Here is a 26,471-nt window from a genome sequence, read left to right as displayed (position 1 = left end):
TTAGTCAAAATCTTTAGAAATCTCAAGCAAAAATCATGCAGGAAAACAAGAATAGTCTAAGTCTTGGGTCAGTTGTGTTAATTTAGGCTTTGGTTAGTGAAATTCTGTCTACCATTCCTTGGAATTTAGTTATTGCTCTCTTTCTGGCGGGTCTTTCCCAGAAAGCCCTGACAAACACCTTGCAGTTAAGGAGCCTTGAATTCCAGGGTTATCAACCCTATGGGGAGTTCAGCCCCTTCTCCTTCTCTAGCTGCTAATAACCCAGCCTCACATTTCTCGGCTCTCTGCCTTTTCCCCTGAACTTTTTTTTAGAGAGGGTAAGGAGAAGTATGACTGTGACTAAGCCCATTGCAAACAAATTCATAAACCTGAAAACAAAGCCAAAAAAGATCCAGGAGCCTTCTACCATGGTGCCTTGAAAAAGGACCATATCAGTTTTTATTTTATTATTAATTTTTCTAGGCATTTAACTCCATTTTTCAGGCCAGTCTAGAAGACTGTCACCTAGTTTCGCCTCTCCAATGGGCCATGTCTATGTAGCCATCTTTGCTCTGGCCCATGGACACTCTGTGGGAGCTATTTCCCCTTTTCAGTCTATGACAAAATATGATTTTTTGAGAGTGTGGATACCTGCCCCACATCGAACGCTACTTATAATTATTAATTACCATTATTATTATTATCAGTATGCCCGGCTAGCAATCAATTAAGACACAGACACCTGTTGTATTTTAAAGTAGCCTTAGTTAACCTGGGGCAGGGCAGACATTAATCCTCTTAAATTACTTCCCATAGTGGGGCAGCTATGGAATACCTGCCCCAATCCCATGCCATCTGGCTCTAATAATTTCTATCAAGCTATCTTGCACCCATAATCCCAAATACTTGCTAATGTTCTTCATCTGGGCCAAATCCTCCATCCAACCCATCTAACCCATGGCGGCCTTCTCCTCCTCTGTCTCTTCTTTTTCTTCCAAGGATTCCTTTCTCTCTCAGCCCAGGAACCTCAGCCAAACCTATCTCAGTTGCCCTGCCCAGGTGGGATGGATTTTTACTAATTAGCATCAAAATACATCAGACCAATCTCCAACAGTGACCAAAAAGCAAGTCTGCAGAGGAAAGGGCTTATTCATCACTGAAGGAGGTCAGGACAGGAACTCAAAGAAGGCAGGAACCTGGAGGCAGGAGCTGACGTAGAGGCCATGAAGGGTCCTGTTTACAGGTTTTCTCATCATAGCTTACTCAGCCTGGTTTCCTTCCTTCCTTCCTTTCCTTCCTTCCTTCCTTCCTTCCTTTTTTCCTTCCTTCCTTCCTTTTTCTCTTCCTCCTCTTTTTCTTCCTCTTTTTCCTTCTCTTCCTCCTCCCCATTCTTCTTTTTCTTCTTCTTCTTTTGTGAGATAGAGTTTTTCTGTGTAGCTCTGGCTTTCCTGGCACTCACTCTATAGATCAAATTGGTCTCAAACTCACAGAGGTCCACCTGCCTCTGCCTTCCAAGTGCTGGGATTAAAGGTGTACGCCACCACTGCCCAGCTCAGCCTACTTTTTTTAAAAAATAGAACCTAGTACTTCTGGCCCAGGGATGGCACCACACTACAATGGGCTGGGCCCTCTCCCATCAATTACTAATTAAGAAAATCTCCTACAGCTGGGTCTTATAGAGGTATTTTCTCAATTGAGGTTCCCTCCCTTCAGATAACTTTAGCTTGTGTCAAGTTGACATAAGAGTGCTCAGCACACTGGTCTTTGATCCAGCAAGTCCAATGAGAACTCCATGTCTCCAAAAGATGCGCAGGAGAATATTAACAGCATTCTTGTGATAGCCCTAAGTGAGAGCAGTCCATGTATTCATATACAATAGAAAAAGGTTGATTTTTATATAGTCACCTGGCACATCACATAGCAGTGAGAATGGATGAGCTACATTATAAGCAATCAGGCCACTGCTATGAACACAGTGTTAATAAAAGGCACCAGATGCTAAAGAGCACACGATATTGGTTCAAAACCAAAGGAACACATATGTAGCATTAAAGATCAGGTTAGTGGTCACCCTGTGTGGCTGGGAGTGGCAGCTAGGGGCTAGAACACGGTTTGGCATGTTGGTAACACTAGCTACACAGATATTACCATTTGTGCACGTTGCAGCCTGAGTGTCACATTTTGATGATGGTGATGATGATGGCAGAAAACTGCTGCTTTCATTTAATGCAAAACCGTCTGTATTTGATCAGGACTTTGGAAATATCAAATGGCCAAACTACTGCAGTCTTCACCTAAGTTCCTTCCTGCCGAGTGGTATATTGCTAACAAGAGCCAGTACCACAGGGCAGAGGCCCAAAGGTCCCGATCTGAACGCTTGGTGTCGGAGAGTCAGAGGCTTGTGGATGAAATCGAGAAGTCCACTCGGAGGTCTCAGAGCGATGTGAACAAGAAACTCGGTAAGGCAATGTGCTTAGTGTTTGGGACCTCATACTGATGATGTCATTGGAGGCTAGCCATAGTGTCATGTTTACTGTGGCAGTGTGCTACTCTTGAAGTATGGGTGGGTAAAAATGTTCCTTCTGCAGGTTCTGTGTTTAAGACCCGCGCCATAAGACAGATGCATAACACTATATGATTTTCAGCCAACTGTCATTCATTCTCCAGTTTGATTCCCATTCATTGATAGTATGTACGGAACACACACTGGGATCACTGTAGGGGGCGAGCAGAGCCTGTGCTTTCATGGGTTCCCAACTTGAAAGAAGATACAAAATTTGTTTATTAGTGTGGAGTCAGATAGGTGCTGCTGAGTGAAGAGAGCTAAGTTGGGGGTGGGGCAGCTGGGTCTTACAGGAAGAACAATTCAGTCATAACAATCCCATGCTGAGAAACAGCATTTAAAATGATGGTCTAAAGCTGGCTGTGGTGGCACATGCTTCTAATCCCAGCACTCTCGAGGCAGAGGCAGGCGGATCGCTATGAGTTCGAGGCCAGCCTGGTCTACAAAGTGAGTCCAGGACAGCCAAGGCTACACAGAAAGACCCTGTCTCAAAATAAAACAAAACAAAACAAACAAACAAAAACCCCCAACAACAACAACAGCAACACCCCCCAAAACCCAAAAAATGATGGTCTAAAACAAAATAAACAATAAACGTGGAATAAAATAGACAGCCATCAGCTGAACACTTTTTTTTCCCCCCGAGACAGGGTTTCTCTGTGTAATCTTGCCTGTCCTGGACTTGCTTTGTAGACCAGGCTGGTCTCAAATTTACAGAGATCCTCCTGCCTCTGTCTTCCAAGTGCTGGGATTAAAGGCGTGTGCCACCACGACCGGCTCATCAGTTGAACACTTAAAATGTACAAGCCAGAGGCCATGAACTTGGGTGTCTAATGGTCAGGAAGGTAACAAAGGGGGTGAAGGTAAGACAAGAGGGAGCAACGAGGACTGATTTCAAAGTATGAATTGTAATGCCATGGATTCGTTGAGTAACTGAAAATTAGCTGTTTACAAGGGCATTTTAAAAAAGTTAAGTTCAAGGCTAGTCTATACAGGGAGTTCTAGGACAACCAGAGCCAAATTGAGAGACTTGTCTCAAAACAAACAAACACCCCCCAAACAATAACAGATAGATAGATAGATAGATAGATAGATAGATAGATAGATAGATGGCATCAAGGTGCCAGCAAGATGGCTTGGCTGGCAACCTGGGTTTGATTCCCTATGACCCAGGTAAAAGTTGAAGGACTGAACCAACTTTATAAACTTGTCCTCTGACCATCACATGTATGCAGTGGAACATGTACCCACACACATACATCATGTATACATGCAAATAACATCAGCAACACAAAACAAAATAAAGCAAAGGTTAGGGGTATTTGTTTGTTAGGCCCTATGTTCTACTCCTAGCACTGAAACATACAGAACAAAGCCCACGAAATTCATTGAAGAAAAGCTAATAGGATAACAAGCAGTTCTCCACTGGAAACTACAGCCCCAGGGGCTGGAGAGATGGCTCAGAGGTTAAGAACACTGGCTGTTCTTCCAAAGGTGCTGAGTTCAATTCCCAGCAATCACATGGTGGCTCACAACCATCTATATATAATAAGATCTGGTGCCCTCTTCTGGCTGCAGGCACAAATGCAAGCAGAATATTGTATAATTAATTAAAAAACAAAACCAAAAAACTACAGCTTGTCACTGTAGCAAGTCAAAGAAGTCATAAATAAGTACAGGGTATGGAAGTTGGTGCCTAGAAAACGTCAGTATTTCAATCATCCCACAAGGTGACCACTAACTAGATTTTTGATGCTACAAATCTATAGAAAACATCACTGGACTTCCTGGTGAAACTGGAGAGCTGCTTCTCAAAATAGAGAGGCATGGCTGGCTTGAAGGAAAAGTTATACCCCAACCCCTGGCTCACCACACATCTATAAAAATCTAGGTGAGCGCATATCTAAATGGGAAAGATGAAGCCATGATATTTTCAGAGGAGGCCTTTTTGTTTTTTATTTTAAAAAAATGTTTAGACAAGTTTTCACTCTGTAGATTGGGCTAGATTCATACAATCACTTTAGAAAGTGGTGGCAGCACCTACCAAAGCTGGGTGTGCACAGCCTTTCAGAGACACAGTTGTTGCCCATTTATCTATGAAATCTAATGTCTATTTACTAAAGACCTATGGTACAGGTTCCATCAATAGCAGAATAGTACCTCCCCCATGCAGCAAAGAGCCTGCAAAGTCTACAGCTTGATGCGATACCACAGAGGAATCTCACAAACCCAGGAAGATGTTAAGTAAAGCAAACAAGCAAGCAAGCAAACAAACAAAAAAGCCAAATGGCCATGTACCACATTATTTCATTTTTACAAATCAAAGGAAAATTAATTTTTACTTAACGATGATATGTGAGGAAACGTGGCTTGGAAAGAGCCAGATGGGGCCTTTCTGTATTCTGTTAATACTGCTTCTTGAGTCAGGTGTTCGGTCCTTAGTACTGTCACTCATTATATTTGTAACATGAATATTTTCCTAAAGATGCATTTTTCAATAAAAAGGTAAAATAGCTTGAAAGTTCCTGTGCTGGTTTAGGTGTTGTGTACATGCCAGACTGATGTCTGTCCTTGCAGGGTTTCCATCTGAAATTAGAGACGAGTCCAACACACAGAGACCTGAGATGGGTTTGATCTATAAAGCACCATTGGGCTGGAGGAGGGACAAACCACCTAGACCATTAGTGACACTCAACTTTCCAATCCACAGGCACTTAGCCTTCACCCCTTTGGCCTTTCTCCAGGACTGGAAGCTGTGGTGCACATCCCCTCTGGCTCAGTTGCTTTCTTTCTGGCTGTGTCTTCCCCTTCTTTATTGTTGACCCTTCTTTTTTTCACTCATCTCTTTATCGGGACTTCTCATTGTTCTGCTGTTGGCTCTGTTAGCCGTTTCTTCTCTTCCATTTCTTCTTGAAAGATTTATTTTTTATTGTTATGTGTATCCCTATGTGTCTGAGTGAGTTCGTGTATACCAAGTGTGTGCAAGAACCCACAGAGGCCAGAGGAGGGTGTCGGGTCCCCTGGCAAACAGTTATGAGCTGTATTGTGGGTGCTGGGAGTGAAGCCAGGTGTGGGCCTTCCTGCTCAGATGGAAGGGTATCCTGAGACCCAGGAGCTCAGGAACCACACAGCTCTGAGGAAAGGTGTCCCAGTAGAGGGGCATCCTGAGACACGGGAGCCCAGGAGCTTCGTAGGTGAGAGGAAGCCTCTGCAGCAGAGGCCATGCAGCTCACAGGGAAGTGCAAGAGCCTCAACTGCGCTCTCGTTCTTTCCTTCTTCTTTTCATTGATTTTTGGCTTTTTCTGATGAGAGAGTCACACCAGGCAGCAAATTTCATCAAAGAGATTTATTGGAGGGACAAATCCAGGGTGTGGAAGGATGAATCCAGGCTTGGCTGTCTCTGCTCCCAGCAGAAGACAGAAGGGAACTGATCAGACACAGTCTTTATATAGGATTTCTTGGGGGGGGGTTGTCACTTGGTCACAGCAGGAGGAGAAAGGGCCTTGTGAGAGATGTTCCCAGAAGAGAACTGTCCTCAATTGATTGACAGAATACTATTTGTTCTGTCAGAAGGTTTGAGGAAGCATTAGTAATTAACACAAATAAAGTAGAGAGGTTACTTTGAAAACTTTTATTTTTATTTTATGTGGGTATATGTGTCTGTGTATGTGCATGTGAGTGCAGAGGCCTGTGGAGACCAGAAGATGGCATCAGACCCTCAGAACTGGAGTTACAGGTAGTTCTAAGCCACCTAACATGGGTTCTGGGAGCTGAAATCTGGTTCTTTACAAGAGCAGCACTGAGCTCTCTCTCCAGCTCCTGAAGTGGTTGCTATAGTAGCCATCTTACTCTCTGCATGTTTCCTATAACTCAAATATGCACAATCTAATCTTCCCTGAGAAAGAAGTGATTTGGGCTGGGGAGATGGCTCCTTGGGTAAGACTGCTCGCTGTGCGCGCATGAGGACATGATCCCCAGGACCCACATAAAAAGGCAAGCATTGTTTGTAACTCCAGCACTGTTGGGAGCAAGGTAAGAACTACAAGGGCTTGCTGGCCACCAGGTTCAGTAAGAGAGCTTGTCTCAAAGCAATAAGGCAGAGTGTGATAGAACAGCACACCGCTCTGTCCTCCCCTGGGTTCTGTGTATGTATAACCTATGCACACATACACACACATATGCATACACACAGCCTGTTACAACACACACACACACACACACACACACACACACACACACACACCATTTTATGTTATTTTAGGGAGAGGAAATCGATAATCACACAATCAATGCCTCATAAATTTAAGATTCAAATGTGAATCCATCAGCTTTTATGCAGTTTATTTTTAATAATCAGCTATCTTCTGCTTGAACTTCTTAATCAATTTACCTTTAGTCAGACCTAAAAACACACATACACACAAACTTACTTCTTTGGTCTTCTTTGGTTTGTATTTACTATGTAGCAGACAGAGAGTGATCTTAAATTTCTGATTCTCCTGCCTCTAGCTCCCAAGTGCTGGGATCACAACCTTGTGCTACCATGCCCAGTTTGTGTGGGTGCTGGAAATTAAACCTGGGAGGCCACCTGCATGCCAGGAAGGCTCTTTACCAACCGAGCTACATTGCTTACCCTTACTGATCAGAATTTATGAAAATATCACAGGGGCTGGTTGAGGTGAAGCACATCTTTAATCCCAATGCACAGGAAGCAGAGGCAGGTGGGCGTCTGTGAGTTCCAGGCCACCCTGCTCTACATAGCAAGTTCTATGCCATCCCGGGCTACATTGTGAGACCCTGTCTCAAAAAGGTGGTGATAGTGCACAACCTCAGGTCATGTCATGAAAGTCTTGAAAAGTCATCTAGTCTTGGAGTGGGGCTCAGGTGTGAACAAGCTGGAAGCCTGGGCTCACTCCTCAGCCCTCAGCACCACGGCAAGCAAACTCTCTCTGTCTCTCTCTCTCTGTCTCTGTCGCTGTCTCTGTCTCTGTCTGTTTCTCTGTCTGTCTGTCTGTCTGTCTGTCTCTCTCTCTCTCTCGGCTCCAACCCTGGCGTGACTTTTTTTCTGTGCTGCAGAGCAGAGACTTGAGGAAGTCAAGTTCTGGAAGAAGGAGTTAGAAGACAAACTTGAGCAGCTCGTGCACCAGACGGACGATTTGCTCACGTACAAGACTCGCTTGGAGAAATCCTTGGGGAGCTTTATGGAGCCCCTGCACATCACAGAGAGGTGCCTGGCCTACAGGTGACTTGCCTGCTGTGGGAGATTCGGTGCTGCCTAGCAAAAGCTGACTGGGCTAGAGGGTGGGTTAAGGTGGTAAACTGGCACGTGTTCTGTTGGAGCTGAGATGAGACCTGTCTTGCCCATGGTGCCTGTGGAAGGCATACCACATTTGGTTCATGCTTAAACTCCGCTGTCCTCTAATGAAAAATACATTAGGGCTAAGTTTTCTGTGAATGTCAAAGAATTACAAAAATCACATTAATCTTAAAATAGTTTATTTTTCAGTCACTTAAGAATATTTAGAGATGTATTTATTTGTATTTTATGTGTATGTGTTTTGCCTACCTGTATGTCTATGTGCCAGGTGTGTGTAGTGGCAGAGGAGTTTTGAAGAGTGTGCTGGATCCTCTTAGAACTGGAGTTACTGCCATTTTTAGCCATCATGCGGATGCTCGGAATTGAACTCAGGTTTTCTGGAAAAGCAACACACTGCTCCTAAGTGCTGAGCCATCTCTCCAGCCCCCTTTCATGTTTAAGTAGTCTAGAAATGGCCAGTGCTATTGGCATGCTGTGCTGCAGTATTAGAGTTTCAGGCTCTTTGTGTTCTGTTGTGTCACAGAACACAGGTTTCTGTCCTTAGGCTGTCTCATGATTTGAGATGGCAGCCTAAGTTCCAGACAGTCCATGTCCCCAGCAAGTAGGAGTGCTGAGGGTTTGTCACACACCATTTCTTTGTACTTGCATCCCATTGGCCAGAACACAATCACATGACTACACCAGTAGACGCTGGGAAATGGCTATCTTTAGTTGGGGCAGCCAGGTGCTCAGCTTTAGGGGTTCCATTTTCAGGAAGACAGTGAGAAAGATACCACTATAGCTGCTGGGAGACACAAGCCTGTTGTGATGCACAGAGCACTTGGTCTAGAGAGTGGATGGGCACACCTCTGATGATCTATAAATCCAGATCCAGGAATAGGATTATTATTCTCTTTTCTTCTTAGGCAATACCACTTTCTAGACCTGTTTCCTAGTCTAGTTGTAGATTCAGGATGAACTGATGAGGGTTTTGTTTGTTTTTGTCAGAGTCTCACTGTGTAGCCCAGGCTGGCCTAGAACAACTTATCATGCAGCCTAGGAAAGTCTAGAATGCCACATCTTCCTCCTTCAACTACTCAGAGCTGTTCTTCCATGCCTGTCCTCCTTCTCTTCCTCTTCCTCCTCCTCTTCCTCCTCCTCTTCCCTCCTTCTCTTCCTCCTCTTCCTCTTTCACTGCTTCTTCTTCCTCCTCCTCCTCTTCCTTCCTTCTCTTCCTCCTCCTCCTTCTTCTTTTGGCTTTTGGTTTTTCCAGACAAGGTTTCTCTCTGTACCCTTGCCTGTCCTGGACCCACTTTATAGACCAGGCTGGCCTCGAACTCACAGAGATCCTCCTGCCTCTGCTTCCCAGAGTGCTGGGATTCAGAGGCATGCGCCATTCCTGTCTCTAATAGATGGTTTTGCTCTAGTAGAGTCCTGTCCGATCCAGCATATTGTTCATACTGTTTTTTTTTCCCAAGACAGGGCTTCTCTGTGTAGCCCTGGCTGTCCTAGAACTCACTCTATAGACTAGGCTGGCCTTGAACTCAGAGAACTGACTCTCTCTCTCTCCTGAGTTCTGGGATTAAAGGTGTGTATCACCAATGCCTGGCTATAATTGTAATGTTTGAGATAGAGGCTTGTGTAGCCCAGGCTGCCTCACGGTCACTAGCAGAGGATAACTTTGCACCTTTGGTCTTTTTGCCTAACCAGTATGTACCAACATGTCTAGTTTGCATGGACCCCTAAGGGCTCAAACCAGGGCTTCATGAGTTCTAGGCAAGCATTCTACCGAACTGGGTTCCTAGCTCCACGCTGGTTTTGAGTGAACTTGTCTAAATCTTGAGTTTTACAGGTCAGCCTGAGCTTCAAGCCTTGTAATTACAGCCCTTAGCAGTCTGTCATAACTGAGGCCCAGCAAGTTCTCTAGGCCCTTAGCCCACCGCGTGAGAGAGAGGAACTTGGGGAGCTCACCCTGTGAGAGGGAGGAATTGGGGAGTGCTGAGCCCTCTTCAGGTTCCTAAATACATGGGTACTCTTTCTCAGGAGAAAGCCCAGTTCCCCCATGACCTTAGCCCTGATCCTGTGCAGCAAGCAGGCAGTGATCCCCAGACAGACTCAGAGAGTGCCTGAAGGCAAGGGCAGTGACAGTCCCCTACACCACCCTCAGTGTGCTCCTGAGGCTAGCTATAATGTAGAAGGTGCCACGTTATTGAGCATGTACTGTATGACGGGGGCAGGTACGTTGCTTCCTATCATGTCTTTTCCTTGGTACACCCTACATAGTGCCCCCATTTACAGAAGGAGACATCGAGACAAAGACGCCACATAATATACCTCAGGCCCCACAGCAAGTGGCTAGGGATCCCCCAACCCTGGGACTAGGGAGTAATGTAATGTGGTGGTTACAGGAACCTGTAGCGCTCAGCATGTGATACTGGGTGAGTTACTTCACTTTTTGAGACTTGGCTGTTCCCATATGTATTTTAAAAGGTTGAGTGGTGGGGTTAGGGGAACAGCTGGCTAGTGGGCTGGAGAGATGGTTCAGTGGTTAAGAGCACTGTCTGCTCTTCCAGAGGTCCTGAGTTCAATTCCAGCAACCACATGGTGGCTCCCAACCATCTATACTGGGATCTGATGCCCTCTTCTGGCCTGCAGGTGTGCACGCAGATAAAGCACTCATTTACATTAAAAAAAAAAAAAAAAAAAAAAAAAGCTAGGAGTGCCTGCCACACAGTGGGGCTCAGTAGTGTGGGTAATGCCAATATCGGATTATTAGTTACTAATACTATAACAGAACTTCTCCCCTTCCCTGATTCAATTAACGGGAATAGGACCGAGGAAAGAAACACTTGTCTTTGAAATGCTAGTTCAAAAGACAGTTGTTTCCAATGAGTAAGAATGAGGGGGAAGGTTTCAGAGCAGATGGACAAATTGAACAGGAAGAGGCAGCAAGCGGGACATGCCTGAAGTCCCAGCATTTAGGAGACAGGGAGCTGGAGACCAGCCTGGGATACAAAGGAAGACCCGTCTCAAAAACCAACCAACCAGGCAGCCAGCCAAGCAACCACCTAACCAAAATCACACAAGTTAAAGGCCAGGGGATGTACACGTGGGGTTTTCAGGCCAGGCTTCTGCATGCGTTTGGGATATTTTGAAGAGGCACAGACACAAAGGAATGTCTCCCGCCTCGCCAGGGAGAAGAGAGTGGGCATCGATTTGGTGCACGACGTGGTGGAGCAGGAGTTGCAGAAGGAGGCGGAGATCATCCATGGTGTCATGGACCTGCTTAAGCGCACTCTGGAGGAGACTACGGAGCAGATCAGGTACCGCAGACCCCCGACTCGCGAAACCTGTGCATTGCACGCCATAGATGGTCTGCGCCCTCTGACTAAAGACTGCCGTGAGGCCAGGTTCCTGCTTCCGCCACGGGCGCCCCCTTTTGGCTGGCCGATTGAGGCCACATCTCACTAGGGTAACTTATTGGAGCCCCTTGCACCCTCGCTGATCCCTCAGTCCAGTTTGGCAGAGAGGATTCCAATTGAGACTTGGTCTCCAGGCATCAGGTAGCACGTGTGTGCAAGGGGAGGCCATGCTGAAAGAACCTAGTTTCAGCTTCGTTTCCCAGGGCCTCCCATGATCCTGCAGGTGTCAGGAGGCCTTTCCCGAGAGAGAAACCGGGTTTGCTTTCTTCCTTCAGGCTGAACCGCTCTGCCAAGTACAATTTGGAAAAGGATTTGAAGGATAAGTTCATGGCCCTGACTATCGACGACATCTGCTTTTCACTCAACAATAACTCACCAAATATCAAATATTCCGAGAATGTTGTGAGAATTGAGCCCAAGTGAGTGGGGCCCTTCTTCTGGTACAGGTTGTGCTGGGAATACCCAGGTCCTCTCAGTCTGACAGGGCCTCAGAGTCAGGAGGCTTGGGGCAAGGCATCTGCTGAGCGCTTTACACTGACACCCGCACCCCCCCCCCCCGCCAAAAAAAGAAAAAAGAAAAGAAAACTTAGGTCCATTTTGTTTAGTTTGCAGAAATATGTGCTTTTTATGTAACATCTAGTCTGTACTTTAAAAAAAAAAATCTTCTCTCTCTCTCTCTCTCTCTCTCTCTCTCTCTCTCTCTCTCTCTCTCTCTCTCTCTCTCTCTCTCTCTCTTTATGCACACCTTCAGGCCCGAAGAGGACATCAGATCCCATTATAGATGGTTGGGAGCCACCATGTGGTTGCCGGGAATTGAACTCAGAACCTCTGGAAGAGCAAGCATCTAATGCTCTTAATAGCTAAGCCATCTCTCCAGCTCCTAGTTTGTATTTTTTAATTTTAAAAAAGCACTTATGTATATGTGTGTGTTGATGGGTGGTTACACTCATGCACATGTGGAGGCCAGACAACTTGTGGGAGCTGGTTCTTTCCTTCTACAGTGTGGGTCCCTAGGACCCTGTTCAGGTAGGCAGGCGTGGTGTGAGGCAGGTTCACCTGTTGAGCCATCTCACTGGACCCTTAACCTGCATTTTTAATTAGTATTATATCGTAGAGCTAACTCATTCATATTTGATTTTAAAAAAAACATACATACATAAGCAAATACTAAATGCACAGCTCAATGATTATCACTGTTAGTATCTTTTTATAATTTTTTTATTTTTTAAATATTTATTTGTTTGTTTTTTGAGAGGGCTTCTCTGTGTAGCTTTGGCTGTCATGGACTCATTTTGTAGACCAGGCTGTCCTTGAACTCACAGAAATCCGCCTGCCCCTGCCTCCCATAGTGCTGGGATTACAGGCATGCAATAATGCATTGGTGTTTTGCTGACATGTATGTCATTGAAAGGATGCTGAGTTCCCTGGAACTAGAGTTACAGACAGTTGTGAGCTGTCATGTTGGTGCTGGGAACTAAACCCTGGCTCTTTGGAATCTATCTATCTATCTATCTTTGGCTGGTTTGAGAGGCCAACACTGCCTAGCTGGTAGCCTCAATCCAGGTGTCCTTGGGTGGAAGTCAAGCTTGGCTCTGGGCTGCACCCATCTGAAGGCTCTACTGAGGAGAGGCTGGCTTCCAAGGTGACTCGTGTGACGATGTAGGCCTCAGTTGCCAGCTTTGTGAACTTCTCCAAGCACAGTTTTATGACATGGAAGCTGACTTCTCTCATCTCAAGTGATGGAAGAGAAAGACAGGCAGAAGGGTGGGAGGGAGAGGGAAATCTAAGAGAAACTATGACTTTTGTTTTCAATGTATATTGATGTTTGCCTGTATGTATGTCTGTAAAGGTGACAGATCCCCTTGGAACTGGAGTTACAGACGGTTGTGAGCTGCCACGTGGGAGCTGGGGATTGAACCCAGGTCCTTCGGAAGAGCAGCCAGTGCTCTTAACCACTGAGCCATCTCTCCAGCCCAGCTGTGATGCTTTTTAATATTCCAGCCTAGAGCTGGTGTCTCATCTTTGGACTTGTGAGAAACAAGTTGGTAAATTTGTTCTCATCCGCAAGGCAAAGGAAACAGGGGTTTCTGGGGACAGGTCAGAGTGACTGGCCTCAAGCCACAAAGTGGAAAATCCCCAGAGAATGCCCTGATATCCTCCACCTCCCCCTACCCCACTTTTTTTTTTTTAAGACAAAACATTATAGCCCAGGCTGGCCTGGAACCTGAGATCCTCCTGCCTCAGTTTCCCTTGGTACCCTTCTGCCTAATACTTTTTTTCTAACCCCCCCAAAGTAGACTTCTTTTTTAAAAAAGATTTATTTATTATTTATACAATATTCTGCCCTCATGTGTGCCTGCCTGCACATGAAGGAACCAGATTTCATTAGATGGCCGTGAGCCACCATGTTGTTGCAGGGAATTGAACTCGGTACCTTTGGAAGAGAAAATGATGCTTTTAACCTCTGGGCCATCTCTCCAGCTCTCTCTTGACTTGTAATAGGGTTGTTTGCTTGGTTTTTATTAAATGGCGTGTGTGTGTGTGTGTGTGTGTGTGTGTGTGTGTGTGTGTGTGTGTATAACTTTTTTTAAAAGGAAAACAGAGAGATGGCTCAGTAGTTAAGAGCACTTGCTGCAGTTACCAAGAAGAGACTTGATATTCTAAGAGCATATATAGGGGGAGGAGGTCTCCCTCAGTCACAGACATAGGGGAGGGGAGAAGGAAAGAAATGGGAGGGAGGGAAGAATGGGAGGAAACAGGGGAAGGGCTAACAATCGAGATGTAATATGAACAAATTAATAAAATTAAAAAAAAAAAAAAAAAAGAACAGAAGGACCTGCAGAGACCAGAATCTCCACAAGAAGACCAACAGAGCCAACTAATCTAGGCTCGAGGGAGCTTATGGAGACTAAAACACCAAACAAGCACCGTGTATGGACTGAATCTAGGCCCCCTACACATGTGTACCCGATGGGCAGATTGGTCTTCATGTGGATCCCCTAGTAAGGGAGAGTAGGGGCTGTCTTTGAAAGGACTTTGTTGCATGCTTTTTGATCACTTCTCCCTGGCAGGGCTGTCTTGCCAGGGCCACCTTAGTAGAGAATGTGCTTAGTCCTGATATGACTTGATGTACTGGGATGGGGGTGGGGAGGGTCTCCCCTTTCCTGAGTGGTAGGGGAGGGGAATATGGGCAAGAGGGAGGGAAGCTGGGACTAGGAAGAGAGGAGGGAGGGGGGCTATAATTGGGATGTAAAGTGAATAAATAAATTAAAAAAAAAAAAAAAAGAGCACTTGCTGCTTTTGTAGACAACATAGGTTGGATTTCCACCACCTAAATGGTGGCTCACAGCTGTCCATAACTTCTAGGGAATCTGATGCCTTCTTCTCATCTCTGCGGGAGCCAGGCATGCACATGGTGCACAGACATACATGCAGCCAAAACACTTATACACATAAAAAATAAAGGTATTACTCTTGTATTGGCTCTGGCCAGTGGTAGAAAAACATCCTACGAACTTGTAGGGTGGAGGTAGCTTAGTTTCCAGTCATTCTCAGGGGTTGCCCAGGCTACCCCAGCTGTTGATGTGCTAAGAGTGAGTGAGAAACCTGTGTTTCAGCTCAGTGAGTCTGGAGGACTGGCTGGACTTCTCCAACGCCAATGTGGAGAAGGCGGACAAGCAGCGGAACAACTCGATGGCGCTGAAGACCCTGGTGGACCGAATCCTGTCCCAGACCGCCAACGACCTGCGCAGACAGTGTGACGTGGTAGATACGGCATTCATAAATGGGCTGAAGGAGACCAAGGATGCCAGGAACAAACTGGCTGATCATATGGCCAAGGTGAGGTCCCAGGGATACACTGTGCTCATGAGGTCTTACCACAGACGCATAAATGTCTGTGCACGCTGGGTCTCTGTTGATGCTCACTCTGCAGAAACCAGATCTGCAAGGAGACAGAGCCCAGAGGCAGAAGGCTGAGGCCTGGGTACAGCTTTAGGTCCTCCTCAGGTCATATGAGAAGAAGGACCCTGAACTCATATGAGCCGAAACACCCAGTTTCTCCAAATCTAGCTCTAGCTCCCTGGTCAGTTACCTGCAAGTTACCTAGTGGTACACTGGCAAATGGCTTCTGGGAGTAAGAAAATAAAGTCTTTGAGGTATAGAACGTGCAGATTCCCACAGTGTAAATATTCCTCCTGGGGTCAGTTTCAGATTCCCTGTTTAACTAAGAGCTGGCAGAGTCACTGAAAATTTAAGCATCAGAGCCCACAGGAGCCAACTCCCACACACCGTCCTTCCTTCAGGACCTGGGGCCCTGAGCACATGTGGCTAGTCCACAGCCTGGCTCAGAGATGGGGAGAAGTAATTTAGTGGGTAGGATGGAGACCCTCATTCCAATCTGGCAGCAGTGAGCTGAAGGACTTAAACATGTGCGTCAAGCTCTCTGCACCTGCAAAATGATTATTAATATGGATAGAAATGCATAAAATTAGTGTGGTGGCAGTTTACCAAAATAATGACACAGGGAGACTTTGCTTCATTTAGTGAGCGTTGAACACAACACTGAGCAGCTGTTACTCTAGCTAGTCTAGCTTTCTCCCAGCCAAAATCCCCATAACACTTGCATTTTTAAATCCTCACCTGAATCCACTTCTTTTGATGCTTCCTGGACTCCTCATGGCTCAATCTCCACTTCCTCTTTCTTTCTCTTCCCCTTGATGGACAGCGATGTCCCACCCTATTCGCTCTATCACTCAGTATTGGCTGGTCAGCTTTTAATTGGCAAGGTGAGAACAAATGGTGAGCATGTTTACACAAACTTGAGACAGGAGATATTCAGAATAAATATAACAAAGCCACATCGATTGAAACCAGATAGGGGGATAGAGAAATCAACACTTGACCTATACACAGTGCACAATATCGTTACACCAACACACACCCCTTGCCCCAGCTGTAACATGGAGGTCATAACAGGGCTTCTTCAGCTGAGAGACTTGAAGGCTTCAGAACAGTCATACTGGGGAAGGGGATGTGGGAATACAATGTAATTTGTCCTTGTCATCTCATCTTCATCCTCATATTCCTCCTCCTCCTCTTTTTTTTTTTTTTTTATAAAGACAGGGTTTCTCTGGGTAGCCCTGGCTGTCCAGGAACTCTCTCTGTAGATCAGGCTGTCCTCGAACTCAGAGATCTGCCCGCCTCTGCCTATCGAGTGCTGGGATTACAGGCGTGCACCACTGCCACCAGCTTCACCTACATAATCTAGTAACTACTTCTAAGACAGTAAAAAGAAGTAGGTGAAATTGACTTTATAATATTTAACTTTCAACATGGTTATTTTAGCATATTATTTGTATTTTTAGCATGTATTTTATATTTTCATAATTATCTTTTGGGGCTGAGGAGGTGTCTAAGTGGGTAAAGTGCTTGATGTGCAAGCATAAGTGAGGGCCGGCCTCCAGCTCCCACGTTCAAGGTGGGACATGGAGGCACAAACAATGATGGATGCCAACAGTGGGGGCTGTTGGACTATGGGGTTGGAGACAGGTAAATCCAGAGGGTTTACTGGCCAGCTGGTCTAGATGGAGTAGTGAGGACCGGACTCACTGAGAGACCCTGTCTCCAAAAAGAAGGTGGAGAGCAATAGAGGGAGATACATAGCATTGACTTCTGGTCTTCATGCATGAACACATGGGTGTGTGCACTGGCTACACATGCCTAACACACACACACACACCTTTAAAATCTAATCATCTTAATGTATACAGGACACGGTGTGGTGGCATATGCCATTAATCTTAGTACTTGGGAGGCAGAGACAGACAGAGCACTGTGAGCCTGAGGCCAGCCAGGGCTTCATAGTGAGACCCTGTTCCACAAAACCAAACTCTCAGCATACACAGTCTCTTAGTGGTTCAAGTTCAAAGGCATTAAGAGTTTGTGAGAAGCCATTTTTCTGTCTTTAGAGTCTCAAATTTCATGATCTAATAGAGACACAGTCACCTGAGTGTGGGTAAAGTTATGTGGATAGAAGAGTGAGCAAGCATGGACTTTGCATCACTCTGGGTCCCGCACCCCCTTTTGGAAGCCTTGGACTTAGGTCCTATGAGGAAGTGCCTTGTTGGCTTTCGTTTGACAGAGGCCTCCCTGGTCAGGAACGCCTCCAGTTCTCATTTGTTTACAATGAGACAACTGCTTGCTTACTTAGTGGGCAAAGGATATTTAATCCTCTGAAAGATTTACAGTCAAGTAATACAGTGTTTAAAATAGCCAAATGCACAGGTCAGCAAATATTTTTCTATTAAAAAAATTTCAAGTAGTAAATAATGTAGGTATTATAGGCCAAGAGGCACCAGTGGTATTGTATTGGTATTTCTATAGCAAGGCAAACAACACATTTCCATAAATTCTTCATTGACAAAAGCTCAATAATAGTGGTGGTCACCACGACAGAGTATAGTTTTTAAGCAGTGGTCTGCTTACAAGAAGAGAGGGATTCCGTTGTGAGGCAGTAACTTGCTTTGTTCTGATACAAAGTTAGCATTTCCTATAAAATTCTTCGGAAACATTCATTTGCCAACACTGATCTGTAACAAGCTGTTACATAATTCATCTAAAAATATCACTTCATTCAGATCCATGCTGCCAAATGATGACAAACCGTCTGAGCAAATGATTTTAATCAGCTGCGTTCGTTTCCTGGGGAAGCGCTTGTGGGCGGCTGTACGGTGCTTCCCCTGCTAGCGAATCCCTCCCAGCTGAAGGTGAAGTAGATGCTCCTGCGCTGCACTGAGAGGGAACTCTGAAATACGAACCTTTCCTCTGGCTTGCTTTGAGATCAGAGCTCCACTGCGGGAGCTGGAAGATGTCCTTGCAGAGCTATGCAGGAAAGGAAGTCTTCCTTTTTGCTTTACCTTTGATAGCACCAATAGGCCAGTTTCACGGAGGAATGTTTTGGGGTCTGCATCAAAAGTTAATTTCCAAAGGACATCCAGCATTTGTTAGCAATGGTTTGAGGGCGCTGCTTCTTATTCAGAAAAACATCCATCTTAGCCCTGGGCTAAGCCATAAGAAAATGTAAGCATGGCAAAGCCAATGAGCTGCTGAGCTGCGGTGCATGGAGAACCACTGAGCTGCTGTGTGATGAGTGTGATGGTCAAGTGTGAGAGCTAATGAAATTCACCGTGGATGAAGTTAGTACAGCATCACACTTAAACTTTCCTGTGTATATACACGTGTGTGTAGCATATGTGTACATGTATGTGTGTGTGTGCACACGCGGAGGCCAGAGGCTGACTTTGAGTGTCTCCTTCCATTCCTCTCCACACCTTTGAGACAAAGTCTCTCTCTGAACCCACTGACTAGCAAGCTCTGGGCATGGGTCCTCCTGACTCTGACCCCAACCCTGGTGCTGGGGTTATAGATGTGCTCTGTCACACCAGGCTTTTACAAAGGTGGGTGATGGGGATCCTTGTGCTCAGTTCCTTGTGCTTGTATGCAGGCACTGCAACTGAGGCAGCATCTCCCCAACCTCTACAAAGTACTCACTAATGAACAGTATAGTGACTAGGGCTGGAGTGCAGCATTACATGACAGAGCCAAACATTTTACCTAAAGTACACTTTAAAATTACTGTGTATGGTATATACATGTGTGTAGCATATGTGCGTATGGGCTTAGTGGTTAAGAGCAGTGACTGCTCTTCCAGAGGACCCGAGTTCAATTCCCAGCACCCGAATGGCACCTCATGACTGTCTGTAACTCCAGTTCCAGAGCATCTGACACCCTCACATGGACACACATGTAGGCAAAACACCAATGCACACAAAAATAAATAAATCTTAAATTTTGGGAAAAAAAGAATAATACAGTGACTAACCATAGGCTTTAAATCATTTGCCTTTTCACAGGCTCTGTAAATTTGTTTAGCCCAGGTCATTTCTACTCAACATGAACTTGCACCACAATGTCTTTGCGCTCCGCCCCCCCCCCCCCCCCCCCCGCCGCCGTGTTGTCCAGAAGTCAATGGAAGATGCCTTTCTCTATTGTTCATCCCCTTATGTTTTTGAGGCAGGGTCTCTCACTAAACCTGGAGCTTGCCAGTTTGGTCAGAATGGCTGGCTGGCCAGAGAGCTCCAGGGAACCCTCAGTCACTGTGACTGTGGCCCCAGTGTTGGAGTTATAGAAGTACACCACTGCTCCCAGCTTTCATGGGATGGATCTGACCCCAGGTTCCTGGGCTTGCTAGCAGGCGCTTTACCACTGAGCCTCAGCCCACTTTCTCAACTTTTTGAAAACAGTCATTTCATGTAGAACAGTGGGTCTCAACATGTGGATCGTGACCCCTTTGACCAACCTCTAACTCCAAAAAAGTATCTAGATTACAATTCATACCAGTAGCAAATTTACAGTTATAAGGTAGCAAGGAAAATAATTTTATGGTTGGGGGTTACCACCACAGGGCCTGTATTAAAGGGTCGCAGTATTAGGAAGGTTGGGAACCACTGATGTGCTTGGAGGGTAACTCTTTAGTTGCTTCTAACTCAGCACTGAGTTCTCCAGTAAATAATACTGAGCAGGGTTAGAATGCTTGACAACTCATTATAAGAAAAAGAAAACCATGTCAAATCGATTACTATTATTATTTACCTCTTTGATTTTTTTGAGGCAGGGTTTCGCTGTGTAGCCTTGGCTGACCTAGACTCACTTTGTAGACCAGGCTGCCCTCCAACTCACAGCGATCCACCTGCCTCTGCCTTGTAGAGTGCTGGGATTACAGGCATGCACCACTGAGCCTGGCTTAATTATTTGTTATACAAAAAAGGTGACATTGATCTTCCTCCAGCCCCTGGGCTACTTTTGAGCAACTGTTTTGCACAATGAATAAACTTGAACGCGTTTCTAATCTTTGGACACACCGCCTGTAGGTGACACCATCAAACGGTGCAATTAGCTGGGAATGGCTTCCCTGCTTGACCGGTAAATAAATGGCTTAGAACCTTCGATTGCAGCTTCATTTTCACTTAGAGACACCACAGTGGTCAGATTTTTGCCTGATTTTTTCTGTCACTGCTCTCCTGAGAGTTGAGAACATTGTGATTGGTGCTCGGTCTAATGACGCCAGTGTAAAGTGTTGTCATTCTGTGTCCCTGCGTAACAGTGGCATCCGTTCTGCTCCTAATCCATAAGCCCTGAAATCTCCACCGGGCCTCCAGCATGCAGCACACAAGTCCAGTTTCTTTCTTTTTTTTTTTTTGGTTTTTTTCGAGACAGGGTTTCTCTCTGTAGCCTTGGCTGTCCTGGACTTGCTTTGTAAACCAGGCTGGCCTCGAACTCACAGCGACCTGCCTGCCTCGGCCTCCTGAGTGCTGGGATTAAAGGTGTGCGCCACCACACCCGGCTAAGTCCAGTTTCTTATTTCAATAGGACACGTACACTCTGTGCCTTGTTTTGAGTATTTATGTCCCTTTCAAAATTTATACTGAAACACTCTTCAAGAGGCAGGTCTTTCAGCAGATGTTCCTCAGGAGCCGCACATAAGGGATGGATGGAAGGAGGCAGACCTTTGCCCTCTGCCTTCCTCATGGACACTGCTGTCTGGAAGCAGAAAGAGCTGCCTCTGCAGACATGATACCTACCCGATGCTTAACCTTGAAGCCTGGAGCTGGAGTTAGAGGGTTGTGAGTCATCCGATGTGGGTGCTGGGAACCAGCTCCAGTCCTCTGGAGAACCAGCTAGTGCTCCTAACCTCTAAGCCATTTCTCTGCCCTGAACTTGAGGAATGTTAAGAGGCAGCTTAAGAAAAGCGAGTATAACGCATAGAATTCATCTGGGTTCTAATTGGAATAAGTCAGCCTTTAAAATACGGATGAGGGCTGGAGAGATGGCTCAGTGGATAAGAGCACTGCTTGCTCTTCCAGAGGTCCTGATTCAATTCCAAGCACCCACATGGTGGCTCACAACCATCTATAATGTGATCTGGCGCCCTCTTCTGGCCTGCAGGGTACATGCAGATAGAGCACTGTATACATAATAATAAATAAAATCTTAAAAAAAAAATACGGATGAGTGGAAATTAGAACAGTAGGTAGTCATGCTAGGAAGAAGCCACGCTGGTGGTTTGATGAACATACTATGGAATGCTAACTGAAAAACAGAATCCTTATTGCTTAGAAACACAGGCTCAAGCCGGGCGTGGTGGCGGGACACACCTTTAATCCCAGCACTTGGGAGGCAGAGGCAGGTGGATCGCTGTGAGTTTGAGGCCAGTGTGGTCTACAAAGTGAGTCCAGGACAGCCAAGGATACACAGAGAAACCCTGTCTTGAAAACAAAAACAAACAAACACAAAAAACACAGACTCAAATGTTTGATGCTGAAATCAAATAATGTCTGAGATTTACTTTAAAATAATTAGGCTGCAGCCGGGCCATGGTGGCACACACCTTTACTCCAGGCAGTTGGGAGGCAGAGGCAGGCAGATCTCTGAGTTTAAGGCCAGCCTTGTCTACAGAGCAAGTTCCAGGACAACAAGGGCTACACAGAGAAACCATGTCTTGAACTCTGCCCCTTAGGCCCCCCAAATAAAATAAAAGAAAACAAAACAGAATAAAACAATCAGGCTGATAGGCAGAGGTGGGGAGAGAGACATATTGATTAAACAATATTGGGTCTCTTTGCTTGCTTTTTTGTTGTTTGTTTCGAGACAGGGTTTCTCTGTGTAGCCCTGGCTGTCCTGGACTCACTCTGTAGACCAGGATGATCTACACACAGAAATCCGCTTGCCTCTGCCTCCCAAGTGCTGGGATTAAAGGTGTGCACCACCACACCCTGATGTGGTTTTTGTTTTTTTGAGACAGGTTCTCATCGTGTAGTCTTGTCTACCCTGGAACTCACAATGTTTTTAACGCTGGCCTTAAACTCAGAAATCTGCCTGCCTCTGCCTCCTGAGTGCTGTGATTAAAGGCGTGTGCCCCCATTCTGAGGTAGGCTAGCTATTTTCTATAATGTGTATGAGGTTCATTAGTTTGCCTACTATTCAGTATGCATGGAAGTTAGGTTGGGGGGGGGGAAGCTCAAGGTTTTTTGTTTGTTTGGGGTTTTTGTTGTTTTTTGTATGTTTGTTTGTTTTCAGTACTAGGAATTGAACCCAGGGCCTTATTCATGGCAGATTCATAACCCTAATGAAATACTAATGTAAGGAAACTGAGTAACTGTGCACAAAGCCAATCTAAAAAATACCCATAAGGGTGTTGGGGAGATGGCTCAGTTAACAAGGATTAAATTTGATCACCAGAACTCAAGCCTTATTTTTTCTTTTTCTTTTTAGTTGTTATTTTATGTTTGAATATTCTGCTGCATGCACACCTGCATGCCAGAAGAGGGCATCAGATCTCTTTTTATAGACAGTTGGAAGCCACTATGTGGGTCCTGGGAATTGAGCATTGAGCTCAGGATCTCTGGAAGAGCAGCCAGTGCTTTTTACTGCAGAGCTATCTCTCCAGCCTCCCCGCCCCCCCCCCTTTTTTTTGAGACAGGTTTCTCTGTATAGCCTTGGCTGTCCTGGACTTGATTTGTAGACCAGGCTGTCCTTGAACTCACAGGGATCTACCTGCCTCTGCCTCCTGAGTGCTGGAATTAAAGGCGTGTCCCATCACGCCTGGCCAGCCCCTTGTTTTTTATTCTAAAAGGTCAGAGGAAAAAAAAAAAACCAGCCAGGTGTGGGGCATGTGCTTGTAATCCCAACTCTCCAGCTCTGGGACGAGAGACTCTGCTAAAACAAAACAAAAACAAACAAAAAACGTGACCAGCACTTGAAGAACAACAACCAGGATTGACCTTTGGCCTCTATGTTCACATAGAAACATGCACATGGACATATCTGAACATACACACATGTACTACCAACAAAGCTTAGGTGGTACTGCCATCCTTTTCCCAGAATTCCAGGAGGTGGAACCAGTGCTGGTGTGTGTGTGTGTGTGTGTGTGTGTGTGTGTGTGTACAAGGAAATAGCAACTTTCTGTTCCTGATGTGAGGCTACTTTGTAGCTAGGTAGGCAAGAGGCCTTGAGCAATAGCGTGGGCATAGTTGGCTGTATTAGCTACTTTACTCTTGCTGTGATAAAACACCCAGGCAAAAGCAACCTAGCGAAGAAAAGTGCTTATTTTTGCTTGCAGTTTTAGAAGGACAGAGTCCTCTTGTGAAGGAAGTCTTGGCTCCATGACAGGGTCAGGAGGCTAATTGCTCAGAAGAAGTAGAAAGAGAGAGAGAGGGAGAGGGAGGGAGAGAATGAGAGAGAGAGAGGAAGAGAGAGAGAGAGAAGAGAGAGAGAGGAGAGGAGAGAGAGAGAGAGAGGAGAGAGAGAGGGAGAGAGGGAGAGAAGAGAGAGAGAGAGAGAGGAGGAGAGAGAGGAGAGCGAGAGAGAGAGAGAGAGAGAGAGAGAGAGAGAGAGAGAGAGAGAGAGGAGAGAGAGAGAGAGAGAGAGGAGAGAGTGCGTGCAGGAAGCAGATGAGATCGCAAATCCTCAAAGGCTGCCTCCAGTGAGGTTCTACCTACTAAAAGATCCATAACCACCCCAAACATCCCCAACAACTGGGGCTAGATGTTCACATACCTGAGTCTATGGGGGCACATTTCTCATTCAAAGCACCACAATGTCCAAGCCATTGCTAAGGGCATTCTCCAGGGAACCCATACCATCTGTGTGGGTGATGAGGTAATGGCAGGCAGTCTAATGGGCTCCTTGTCTGGGCTTCTGTAGTTGCCGGAGCATCTCTGCTTTGGAGACAAGTGATCAGACTCTCCGGGCTTCTGTTAGGTGGGAATGTGAGGTTGGGTCTTAAGATGCACAATCACCACAGCTCTGCCTGTTGCCATTGACTTCCAAGGAGCACAGCACAGCCTCACCTACTCCAATCCTTCCTTTCAGGTTATGGATGAAATTGCTTCCCAGGAGAAAAACATTGCAGTTCTTGAAAATGCCATCTTGGACCAAGAAGGACCCGCTAAGGTAGCACACACGCGCCTGGAGACCAGGACTTACCGGCCTAATGTGGAGCTGTGTCGGGATGTTGCTCAGTATCGGCTGATCAAGGAGGTTGAGGAGATCAACCGCAATGTGGCCAGGTGGGCATGTCACCTGCTGGGGCGTGACACCTGCTGGGGTGTGACTTCAGCCTGCATCGTAAATGGCAGGGAAGGGCACTGCAAAGGGTGCTGCTGGCTCTGTAACTTGGAAGGATGCCTTCCTAGATGCCAGCCTGCTGACTCCAGCCAAAGCTGCTGTCCTTCATGAAGCAGATCTCAGTGCCAAGACATTTTATTATAAAGCCCAAATCCAGATGTTTAGACAATATCTGCCCTTTTAAGTATTGACTTTTCTTTCAGTGTTGAAAATAAAACCCAGGGCCTGGGGTTCACTGTACAAGAACTCTACTGCTAAGCAACATTCCCCAACTCTCGTTTTGAGACCAGTCCTGGCTAAATAGTTTGGGCTAGCCTCGAACTTCCTACATAGCTCAGGGTGGCTTTTAAGTCATAACCCATCCCTTGAGTGCTGAGGTTACAGGCGTGTACCACTACACCTAGGAAATATGTGCCATAAGCCTGGTTGTGGCCACCAGCCAGAAAACACTGCTGGGAGAAGCAAGTAAGGGGAAGAACACTGTCTGTTTGACTGGCTACCCAAGCATCCCCTTGTACCCCCTGGGAAAAGGGATGCAGAGCGAATGATGGTTTCTTGTGCTTCTCTCTTTCTCCCAGGTTAAAGGAAACCTTGGCCCAGGCCCAGGTAGAGCTGAAGGCCCTGTACCGCAGGCAGCTGGCCCTGCAGGAGGAAATCCAGGTGAAGGAGAACACCATCTACATCGACCAGGTGCTTTGTATGGAGATGAGGAGGTCTATCCCCCCTCGAGACGGCGATGACCACGGGTCCTGGGAGGGGGGCATCCGCGCGGAGGCCATCTGCTGATAAGGAGCCATTCGGATTCTCATTAAAACCACACCATAAGGCAACAGTAGCACTGGGCTCTCATTTCAGATGGGCGGAACTCAGGGCAGCCTGCCACAGCCCTTAGGCAGGATAGCTCAGGCCCATTGGGGTCAGCGGCTGGGGGCTTGGGGGTTGGACGACAAGGCTCTGTTCTACTGTAGGTGTTAATGAGGTGGAGAGTTTACAGTTCAATGCTTTGTGTCAGCACCAGCCATGGGGATTTTACCAGACTTACAGGATCTTGCAAGACTTACAGGGGCCAGGGGAAGGGAGCCATTAGAGAGCCATTTTATCTCTGTGCTTGGGCTGGGTTTCCTACCCAGGGCATGTCCCTCTTTCTCGTGGAATGGGATGTAATCCACTCACTCTAGGAAACCTAGATGCCCCCTCCCACCTCCCGGCAGTTCATCCCAAGTCTATGCAGGTGTCACAGAAGCAGATGTAGCGCTCCCTTCTTGGAGTGAGTAGAAGATAGGATAGGGCCCAGGGGACTGACTCTCAGTTGTTTCAAGTTCAATCTAGGGGGCGGGGAGGAGGGAAAGTGGTAAGCAGAAGCGTCTGTGGTTCTGAAGGCAGAGAGGAAATGTCCCTGGCTCAAAGGCTAGGGGAGGGTTTGAAAGTAGCAGTGGCCATGTGTGTTCTGATACAGAGAGCCTTATTTCTGAGTGACAGCTAGGAAAGACAATGCCTGGGCTGGCTTGGGATAGCAGTTCTCTGCCCAGCCTACATCCTTCAGCACCCCCATGTGGCAGTAAGAAGTTTTACTCTTTTATTTTTATTTTTTCCTGATTCAAAACTGTTTAGTACTCACTGCGTGTTTTTTATTTTGTTACATTCTTCCTTTTTAAAACGAGTAGCAATAATGGAAATGAAAATTCTAATTCATAGTCCAGATTCAAATTCATGCTACAGATTTGAACTTTTTTTTTTATTGAATGTCTATGATTTACACCAAAATCCCTCTCCTCCCCCCAGTAAAATAAAACAACAGACAAACACAAAATCTTGTCACAGAAGCTGTAGTGTATCACGCAGTATAGCCTTTTGTCCACATATGTTTACTTTCAAATGTTCATTGCTACGAGTCATGGGTCTGGTTGGAGGCCTGCACTATCATTACCTGATCCTCACTGGGACTGCTGTCGGATATCCTGTTGTTGCCGTGTGTCAAAGATATTCTTAATCTTTGAATCTGCAGGTCCCGCCCCCTCATGTG

General features: G+C 46.1%; 1 protein-coding gene across 1 annotated transcript; it reads left to right on the top strand.

The window, feature by feature from the left end:
* Window positions 1-2,235: 2,235 nt before the first annotated feature.
* Window positions 2,236-25,255, top strand: Tekt1 (tektin 1). Its single transcript, XM_051167600.1, has 7 exons — window positions 2,236-2,438; window positions 7,619-7,784; window positions 11,033-11,161; window positions 11,536-11,679; window positions 14,878-15,100; window positions 24,194-24,390; window positions 25,027-25,255. The coding sequence occupies exons 1-7, from the start codon at window positions 2,249-2,251 to the stop codon at window positions 25,232-25,234; spliced, it is 1,257 nt and encodes a 418-aa protein (XP_051023557.1). The 5' UTR covers window positions 2,236-2,248; the 3' UTR covers window positions 25,235-25,255.
* Window positions 25,256-26,471: the final 1,216 nt, after the last annotated feature.

Source organism: Acomys russatus, chromosome 25 (genome assembly GCF_903995435.1).
Source record: "Acomys russatus chromosome 25, mAcoRus1.1, whole genome shotgun sequence".
Taxonomy (NCBI): domain Eukaryota; kingdom Metazoa; phylum Chordata; class Mammalia; order Rodentia; family Muridae; genus Acomys; species Acomys russatus.
Note: the sequence above shows the minus strand (reverse complement) of the source record. Positions and strands in the feature narration are given on the sequence as shown.